The following is a 10,744-nucleotide window of genomic DNA, read 5'->3' as shown; positions in this document are numbered from 1 at the left end:
CGGGTTTCTAGCCAAATGAGTCAAAGAAATGATGATTTAACAGGTAATGTTTGGCTGAGATGAAGATGGATTTATAGTGTTAGATTTGCCTACTCACATACAACTCATTTTGATTTTTTTTGGGCCTTTTTCTCAAAATACAAGTGAAGTAGGCCAAATAAAGGATATAAGAGAAATTTGTGTTATATATAGAATCAAGTTTTCTCCTCAACCAAACTTGCATCTTCCACAAGAGGCCTGGAAGCTTGAGTATCTTAGCTGTTCCTTGCTCTGTACTTTTCTGGACTGAGATGTCCAAAGTCTCTCCTCCAATTACTGCCCCAAATGCTCCGATCACCACAAGCACCATCGTCACCTTAACCTTACAAGCTTTCTCCAGTTATTCCCTCAGTTTCTGCTATTTCTCCAGTTTCTTGATATTGCCTTAACTTGGAATTACGACATTCACCACCACACCTTTCCTCTGTTCTTTATCCAACACTACAATGTCTTGTATTGAACCCATTTTAGCACTAAGTGACCCATAGGTGCCACCAAAAACCATTATTTATGTTGTTGAGAAATCATTTTTATGGACTGTCAAGTCCCGGTGGTAGTAGTGTGACGGTATAGGCTAAGCACAATGATGCTCTGTTTTCACCGGGCTCGGAAATAATTGTTCCATCGACCACTTTCAATGAAAAGTCTAAGCGCACATATAAGCGTTTCAGGCTTCCACGTTAAAAACACTTGTGTTCACACATCGTTACAAGTTTTGAAGTCTGTTCTTGGGCTCTTCGTCTAAGCGCACCTCAAAAGTTAAACAAGTGCACGTCAAAAACCACTTGAACATTGACCAATCACGGGAACTGGGAAGTTCCAGTTGTTCAAAAATCAATCATGAAGGAGAAATGAATAATTATGGTTTTTGCCTGGCTGGAATTCTATTACACAAGGTCTTTCATACATCGAAATAGATCTGTGAAAGAAAAAGCCTGGAGCAGCATTCAACGCTTTGACATTTCACACCAAGTCTCTTCTAATTGTACATGTGCTACATTGGAAAAAGGGAAACCTTGAATCAAATAACAAAAGTTCTGTAATTTGTTACAGTTACAGTTTCATCAAATTAGAATTGTGAGTGGTTGGTTAACTCAATTTAAGATTTGAATTAGAAGAATACTAATATTTTTAAATGTAGCAAATTACAGAGCTTTTGTAATGTGAGCCAATGTTTCACACTTTACAGTGTAGTATGGAGTAGTGAGACTAGAGTGTGAACATCATAGGCTACAAGTATGTTCAAGAATGTGCCGCACCTTTACATTCTCATTCCCAACTTGACATATTTGGACGTAGGGTTCGGCCCCCATGTCACTTTTTGATGTTTTGGGTGTCCACAACTCGTTTTTTAACATGCTGGCTGTTCTCATTAAGTCTCCAACCCTCTGGATCCATGTCCTGGTGCCGGTCCGAGTCCTGAACCATACGTCCATATCTGACGAGTTGGGATTGAGAATGCGTTGGTCACATATTTCCGGCTTGTACATAGCTTGAATTAGAACGATCCTGAGGAAGCATGTTCTCCATGAATTTATGACATCAAACGTGAGTACTCGACACATTCTCAAGTCCTCACACTTTGACGGTTTAGGATCCTTCTGTGTCTCTTTTTAGGGGTCTCCCCAGCTGTTCATAAAATCAAGGGTCCAAAAACCCTTAGGATGCGGTACCAAACACAGACTGGTCCTCGGGATGCATCTGGTCCCGGTACCCTAAGCCGGCACCGGTTTGCATACGTGCCTGGTACAACGTATGGTACCAGTTTGTGTCTGGTACCCTAACCTGGGTACCCTAACCAGGTACCGGACACGGTACTGTACCTGAACCGGGACAAGACGCTGTACCTGTACCACAGTACCCCGTCTGGTACCCTAACCTGGGTACTCATAACATGCCGATGCGGTTCTGTACCCAAAACTTGTACCAGACCCTGTACCGGACGCGGATACAAACCGGTGCCGGGTTAGGGTACCAGACGCGGTACCAGGCACAAACCAGGCCCAGACGCTAAACCAGCACCGGCTTAGGTTACTGAGTTATGTACCAGTGCTTTCCACGTCCTGGTACTGGACCAGTTATGGTTCACAGCTTGGATGTTGGGGACCCATGATTTAATGTGGGCAGACAGGGGACACCTGAAACGTCAATTTTTGACGCAGGGGGTCCAAACGTCAATATGTGACGAGTTGGGAGTGAGAGTGTGTTGGAATCCTAGAGCCGGTCCACCTCACAATGAATGAATAAATACATTAAATTTGTGAGGAGTTTAAAGTCAAACTGAGATTCTGATTCATGACCTTTTGCAGTTGAGCATGCTGGGAAATCCTTTCAAACTCGAACAATAAGAGAAATAAGTGAGAGTCCACTCTAAAAACTCCCCGCCATTTATCACAAATGTTTTTGAAAGTTGTCGCCACCAAAGGTGGCACAACCAGTTATTAAGTTTAAGGGGCTATTACTTTTTTTTACAGGTTTTGACAATCTTTTTCAATTTTTTTTATAATATGAGAGGGCGAGAGCACGCTGAAGTAATGAGTTTGGCAAATTATGATTTCTTTTTCAAAGCAGCTGCACTCATTTCTTATTTGGATTGTGGCGTTTCCTCTCAGCATCAAACTTATCAAGCAGATCAAAGACAAAATTGAACATCAAAACGAGCATTTCGAGAGCCCCTTTGATTGCTCTGCAGTGTACAAAAAGCAGCTTCTGGATTTAGGAGGACACAAGAAAAACACAAAAACAGCCTTTTTTATTTTGGGGGGCATGACTATTTCCTGGGATCTTCAGTGACTGATATCCATGTCTTTCATCTCATCACAAAGACCGATGCCATGCAGTCAAAAAAAAAAAAAAAACTGCAGCTGTGTTCTTTAGTGCATTTAGGGAGAAAAAAATGTCCTCTTTTTGGAGAATAATTTGAGTGTCCATCAAAGCTGTGTGAGGCGGGGATGAAAAGACTACATCTCACCTGTGAATTATTGATACCTGCCCCTCTGCTGCCTCCTCGTCGCTTGGAGGCGGGCGCACGTCTCCTCACATCGAAGCGAGAGAGAGGACAAAAAGCATGGGCAGGAACGGGAAACGTGTTAATAGTTTTTTTTTTTTTTTTCCTCTATCTCTTATTCAACTCGGCACGCCTGGGTTGACTTCCACTAAGTTTGACCTCCTCTGCTCGCCCATTAGCTCCAGGATGAAGTGACGAACAGCCAGGCCGACAGCCAGTCTGCTCCTCTTTTCTTGAATGTCAGCGAAAAGAAAAGCTCTGTACCGGCCTTTCATAAAAGGCTACAGAGAGGTGCACAAAGCTGTCGAGGACCGGGGAAGCTTTCTGCTGAGGATTTTAAGTCTTTGTGCTCGTGCATGACGCCACTTGTTCACTTTTTTGAAACGCCTTCTCTTACATAGATGCACGAGCTGCATGATGGCTCTTTTGTCCCTGAGGATGTGCACAACATAGTGCACATTTCGCTGCAAGCTTTGTGCTATCCCAGCTGAATGTAGGTCACAGTTACTTTTGCTACAAAGAACTTATATTTGAGTGATAACTGTGTGGAATGTGTTATGTTGGCTATAAGAAGCAGATAACTTCAGAGAAGTGCAAAAGCTTTTGTGTACTGATTTGATCTTATTCTGGTGATGGAGGTGAAGGACAAAAACTAAACCAAGAAAAATGGTAATGGTGAAAAAACAGAAAATTAGTAAAAAAAATTAAAAAAAAATCTACCAATAGAATTGGTTTTACCAAACACTCTTATTTAAAAAAATAAAATTATTCACTAAGACATGTTTTCTCAAACTAATATTATTTTGCTATTAAAAGTTTCTTTTATGAAAGTCATTTTTTTTGTAAAAACAGAAATAAAGTTTTTTTTTTTACTTTTTAAAATTTTCTCAAGATTCAGTTTTTGTCTAAAAACTGTCTCACTCTAAAAGTGAGACACTAAACACAATATATATATAGAATGTCCTGTCTGAACTAATTACAAAAATTACAAAAAATTAAAAAACCTAAACTACAAATGTATATAAATTAATCTTTTTTATTTTGTTTTATAAAATTTCCTTTAAAAGTTCATCAAATTTACAAAAAAACATTTTTTGAAGAGTTAAAGATTTTTTGTTGATTTGAATTATGTTTTATTAAAAAGGGGAAAATGTTAGAAAACAGAAAGTTTAACAACAGAACATTTTTATTTTCCAATAGATTTTAGAAATTCAGTTCAAACTTGGAGTCATTTCCTCTTAGCTGCATTAGCATATAGCTGCTAATTTAGCATTTTTTGCATAGTTTTCTTTATTCTTATTTATTTTGGAGGTTGTTTAGGAATTAGTGGTTTTACAGTTTTAGCACATATTAAAAATAGACTAGCTTCTTTGTAAATTGTCCTACACTTTTTTTAAGGATGTATAGCTTGTGCTCCTAAATTTGTAACGTTAGCATAAAATTTAGCATTTAGCTCAGCTTTAGGACAACTTTGCGCTTTTTTTTTAAGCTAAGTTTACATGGGATAATTGGTGAAGTTGAAAACCTATTTACATTAATTTACCATATTTACTACATTTTTAAAACATTTGAGCTTAATCAGTTTTTTGAGTTAGGATAATCATGTCAGTGTTGTTTGGTCCAAACTGGGCAGATGTAAAATTTCTCAGAATTTGGGTCCACATTTTTTGGCTACAAAAAAACTCTTTCAGAAAATATGTTCTTAAGCTAATTTTTACCTTTTTTTTTAAAAATGCTTCTTATTTTAATAGTATTAGAACGTTTCATTCTTAAGATCAGCACTTATTTCTAGGACTTCAACAGTATAGCTCCTACTTTAAAAGCACATCAACCATTCATTGGAACTAATGCCTATCTAGTGAAAATTAATTAAAATCACTTGTTTTGTTTGTGTTGAGCCTGCTGGGTATTGTGGTCAGCTGTTGTAGGCTCCCAGTGCTTGATAGGCAGTATAATTCAAATTTATCAGCAGGCAGTTTGATGTCATTAGGCGTCCCACACTGCAGCGCTCCCACCCATGTAACTGATGGTCATTGGTGGCTACTCTGTATTCAGCACTTTTCTCCCAGCCGGATATAAAGCGAAAAGCCTCCACTCAGCAGCACCATGTGGTTTTAGAAGTACACTCCCCAACACTAACCGTCTCTGCTCTTTCGTATCACGTCGACAAACAGGACCCATTGAAGCGCAGGATAAAGTACGACGTCTCGCTGCATCAACCGCACTGGAAAACGTAGAGCTGAAAAACATTGAGATATTTTTGTTCTTTTGCTTCTTTTTAACCAATCCAGCCTCTTTCAGGCACCCTGCTGGTGTTCCATCACTCTGTTAGCGCACATACCAACACACAAACCCTTAACACCACTTACAGGCAGAATAGATTAATGCTTCACAGCCTATTGTAATACCTACTCACTAACGGTTTTCAGGACTGCTGCGACACTACTGTATTATTAAGTCAGTCTTTATGATAAATGTCTGTACTGACATCGCCAGGATCTGTAGACACAAGAACAATTCAGAAAACCATGTGTCTTTGACTTCTGTACATTTCCTCTGGAGAATTCTAGATGACATCTACGTCTCTCTGTGTGCCACAACTTTATTCATGGAGATTCTTTAAACTGCACAAATGTGAGATTTAATGGCTCTAAAACAGATTTTTATTTTAAATTATAACTTACCATACATTTGTTTTTATAGTTGTCATCAAATGCCACATTATTAACATGTTCACAATGTTATTTATTTATCTCTTTACTATAGACTTGTCCTTGATTTTAATTAACCTTTGAGTCGGCTTTGAGTGAGTGTCATGAAAAGGACCTCTGATTAAAAACATTAAAATTTATATTTTCTAGAATTATTGGTATTTTTCACTCTCTTTCTAACAAAGAGCAATTTGCTATAAATTTATTTTACATATGATTTAACACCGGCAACGTTGCTGTGCAGTTTAAATAATTTAGAAAAGTTTATTTTTTATTGTTTCTTTTTTGATTAATTTGTATTAACAATTTTTTTAACTGTTTGTGTAGCAAAGCAACTTTTTGTCATTGTTGATATCCACATATAGGGACTAACTTAAATGTCATTTAGCATTTTATTATTAAATTAGCATTAATAATCCTAAATATTCTCTTTGTTTTTGTTTTTCTCTGTCGTTTTCCCCTCATTTTCTGCTAATTTAGCATTGCTAGCTCTTCAAGTAACATCATTTATCCTGTTGTGTTAATGTTAGTATTGTTAGCCGTCTTTTTTTTATCTTCATTTCACCTTTTTCCCGTTTATTTTCCTTTTTTAACACGTTTGCTAATTTATTACTGCTAGCTTTTCAAGTAGCATCATTACAGTTAGCGTTAGCCAGGATTTTCTCATGGCTAACAATGTTTCAGCTTTTTTTCTGATTAAACTTCACATTTTCTGCAAATGTATCATTGTAAGTTCTGCCATATTTTTTCTTTCTTCATTTTGTCTTTTTTTTTTGGTTTTATCTTCTTGTTTTCCACACCTTGCAAAATTTAAAATTGCTAAGTGTTTGTGTAACACGTGAACCTAAAGCTAGAATTGTTTGCTGTAATATTTTTCATTTAACCTTCACGCTTTCCACTTGTTTTCTACAACTTTTCTATTAATTTAACATTATTAGCTCCGTCTGTAACATTATGCAACATTTTCTCTTAGAGTTTGGTTTCTTATCTGTAATTATTTCGTTTTCATTTCTGCTTTTTTTTTACATTTTACTTACATTTTTGCTATTTTGACACTGCTATCTCTTCAAGTAACATATAATTTAGCTTTTTTTTTAATTAGCTAGCCTTGTTAGCTGATTTTTTTTTATCTTAATTTTACGTTTTTTTGTGTGTTTTTCCTTTTTCAAAAGTTTATCCACAATTTTCTGCCAATAAGCCTTGCCAACTTTTTATATAACATTAATTAGCATTGTTCTGCATAATGTCATTTTCCATACTTTTCTTAGCATTCTGTTTATCTTATTTTTTTTTTAAATATAAATCTGGCATGTTGGCGCAGGTCCATTTTTTTTTTCTTTTGCCTTTATTTTAGCTGATTTAGCGAAACATTTAGCATTTCACTACTAGCTGGCTTTAGGGATCTTTTCTTGTGATCCATTTTTGAACTCTTAGAAAACATTTAGTTATAAATAAGTCTGAGCTTTTGGTCTTTCCAAAGTTTTCTGTTTTTTAGAACAACCTTCAAATGTGTATTTTCAAAGAATAGATGACGGATTTATCAAGTTAAAATGAACAAAAATGTAAAAAAAAAAGAAAAAGAATTAATTTATTTTAAGAATGGTAATGCAAACTTGGACCCAATAAATACAAATGGCTCAATGGACAGATATAGCTTCATTGATTGATTGATTGATAAAGATAGCCTATTGATAAATATCTATATTTTCTACTATTTCTACTATATCTACTATTTCTACAAGGAATTGTTCAAATAGCAAATAGGGAATACATTTTTTTTGTTTCAGTTTTAGGCATTAGCTGTTAAATAGCTGTTTATGAAAGAGAAAGCAGTTTCAGGTATTTATGTAGTTTCAAGTATTTTTATCAGTAAATCCAAAGCAGCTTGTTTAAACTAATACATTTGACGTTTATGAGTGTTTAGAAGCAAAGAAAATGCTTATTCAAGAGTGATTCAAGTGATTGTGTGACTCTTATGATCAGTTTTTGGTAGAGAATTTATGTTTAATCAGGATTTTCATCACTGGTTCTGGTTCATGTAGAAGCTGTAGCTTATCCTTCCTGTTTCTCATTTGTAACTGCTGGAAAATAATTGATTGCTGCTGATTTGCCCAAGAAAAAAAAAAAGTCATCTGTCAGCCCGCATCTGTAAAGCCCCCACAGCCGTCAAGCATCGGAGGAGTCTCTTTTTGACTCAGTCAACTGTGTTCATAAGTGAAGAGAGCAATTTTCCCGCTCCCCTCCCACAATCAGGCTGACGCCAGTTTATATTTACAGCCTGCAGAATCAGCAGAGCAGTTCAGATCATTAAAATTCAGCGCGCTTTGATGAGGTTGTCCACCCTTGATTTCCCACAGTACCTTTGCATTCAAGGGCACAATTTCCATTTTTTGCATGTTATTTGGAAAATGTCAACTTTTGTTGAAGCCTTTCGACCTTTTTTTTTTTTTTTTGAGGCACTTGTGGCCATCGCATAAAGGGCAGACAGCCGCTTTTGTCCCACATATCTGGAAGCCATGCGCTGAATTAATCAGGCCTGAAAGTACAATCCTATTTCTCATCTCTGTCATCTGAAAAGAAGCACAACTTAATTAAAGACCCTGTGAAATGCTATTTGCTCTTTCTTTTTGATTTTGCTAAATCAGCCTTGTGCTGTACAGTTCAAGTCTTTGTAAAGCCTCCAAGAAGCATTGAATGGACATCTCTGCCTTCAGCGTAGGGCTGAAGAAACTCACAACCTTCAGGAGGTCAAGAACGCTTCACTTTTGTGCAGCTGAAGAGCGGTCAATCTGTGTCCGAGGATTGGAAATTTCAAATGTCACTAAAAAGTTTATTTATATTAGCAATTTAATTCACAGATTTCAATGCATTTCAAAGTAAATTTAATGTTTTACAGCAACAATACAATTCGCTCTTTTTTTTTTCTACTTGCAGGATCTCCATCTTGGACAACGGCAGCCTTCGGATATGGAATGTCACCAAATCCGATGCGGGCCTTTACACGTGCGTGGCGAGAAACCAGTTTGGGATGGCGAGCAGCACAGGAAGCGTCACAGTCAAAGGTATTGCCCGTTTCCTCTTTGCGTTTGGTTACTTCCAGTTTTCCAACTCATTCAAATGTCTTAGAGGAAGAGTTGCTTCAAAACGTGTCGCTAATGAACGTTTGGTTAGCTTCATTCTGAGGATAAAAAATAAAACATCAGGGTTAACCCTTCAACACCTGAGATGTCACCGGTGACGCCTAAATAGCAAACACTTCCACATATGGATCGATTACTGATCTACTAAGCTTACATAGACTCATCGATTTTATCAACACATCGGCATTGACAAAATAATCAAAACATGTTTGAGGCCTTTGATTGGAAAATTGTAAGTTCGTTTTCGTCTTTCCCGTAGAAATGTGGAAGTGTCCTTGGGCAAGACACTGCACTCCACATGAATCCTGATGGTTATACATTTCAGTGTTCAGCGTAATCGGTGTGTGAATGTGTGTGTGGATGGTTGAATGTGACTGACTGTGAAGGAAGGTAGAAAAGTGCAAAATAAGTGTACACTATTTATCACTTTATTATTATTTTTTATCTTTTGTTGTTTTTGTTCTAAAAGTTGATTTATGATTTTCACAATAACAATTTGGTGGGTTTTTTTTCTGTCGCTTTGACATCTTTTGCCAAGAAAAATGGAAAAAAAAAGAGAAAAACAAGTAGAGGCGGCCATCTTTGCTGAATTTACCCGCTGATTAGTTCTCCTGTGCCATCACTACAGAAGGAGCTGTTTTCAAAAAGCCCCCTCCCTTTCTCCAGCTCTGTCACTGGAGACGCTCGGAGTCCCCGTGTTGGTAAATCATCTGGGATTGCGTTTCTGCTCCGGTGTTGTGACTTATTACACTTCATTAAAAATGAATGCGCGGCGGGTAGAACGCGGCGGCTTTATTCTGCGCACGCTTTGGTTTTTCTGTTCCGTTTCCACAGAGGTAGGGGGGAGGGTGTTCCCCGGAGGGATTCGCTGACATATTCAGTGAACTGTCCCCTCCCCGCGACCCTCCTTTTTTTCCCCGCAGAGGTTGCAGGGTTCACGTGTGTTATTGTTATTTGTTCGCCGCTGACCTTCCTCGTTGGCCAGACTCATAGAATTATTGATCTCCGGTATATTGGCCTCGGCGAGAGAAAAGTGCACGGCGTACGATTCTGAAAGGTTTTGTTTGGATTGAAATGACCCCCATTTTCAGCGGGAATCTCTCCGACTATTAACTTTGCATTCCTCAGCAGAACTGCCACGTTGTGGGAGCATGGTTCGGCTTGTAAACATGCAGCTCGCATCGATCGGTCGCTGCCATCAAACCTTTTGAAGAATGATATACACGGGTCAGGGAGGAGAATCTATTCAACACCATGAAAATGGCCTTTTAGGGTTCTTAGCATCTTCTGGTGGCATTTCTTTGACAATGAAGAACATATTTTATAGCACAAGAGTTAATTGTGGATTTTTGTGGTGGATCACATTTGAGGGGGTAGTTACGTCACTTCTCCATGCTCTTATCCAGCTTTGCTTATGTCTCCACTTGCAGACAAATAGATCCATCTTCATTTTTCTCGTCTGAACTGACCAAACTATACGGCTGGATAGCTCCAAAATTGCTCGCCATTTTTGTTTATTTTAGCCTGGGGTTGTGAGGGGCTTTAAGCTAGCAGGAGAGCATGTAAACAGAGAGCTCTCATCAACAGTAAGGGGGCCGGTTGCTCCACACCAACAGTCCCGCCCACAACTCAGAGGAAAATTTCTTTTTTTTTTTTTTTATATATATACTCAATTTTTATTGTGTTTTCCAAGTACCCACATTTACTACGTAAGTAGCCGTACAAACAACCCAAAAACAATGTGTTTACACCAACCCCCAACACTCGCAGGCGCAACGTGAAGCCAACCCGGAAGGAACAAAACGTTGCAGTACCGGCACTGACCAGAGAGGCTGGTGCTTAGAGTG

At 37.9% G+C, this 10,744-nt stretch overlaps 1 protein-coding gene across 3 annotated transcripts in view; it reads left to right on the top strand.

Annotated features, from left to right (window-relative positions):
• The window catches only part of cntn4 (contactin 4), a 305,165-nt gene that overhangs the window by 262,984 nt on the left and 31,437 nt on the right, over positions 1-10,744 (top strand). For all 3 annotated transcript variants that reach the window (XM_024269436.2, XM_024269434.2, XM_024269435.2), the window contains one exon: positions 8,692-8,819. In XM_024269436.2, the coding sequence (XP_024125204.1) occupies positions 8,692-8,819 (128 nt within the window). The remainder of the gene's footprint in view (positions 1-8,691; positions 8,820-10,744) is intronic.

Source organism: Oryzias melastigma, linkage group LG5, assembly GCF_002922805.2.
Source record: "Oryzias melastigma strain HK-1 linkage group LG5, ASM292280v2, whole genome shotgun sequence".
In the NCBI taxonomy this organism is placed as follows: Eukaryota; Metazoa; Chordata; class Actinopteri; order Beloniformes; family Adrianichthyidae; genus Oryzias; species Oryzias melastigma.
The sequence above is the reverse complement of the archived record's forward strand: the minus strand, read 5'-3'. Positions and strand labels throughout refer to the sequence as shown.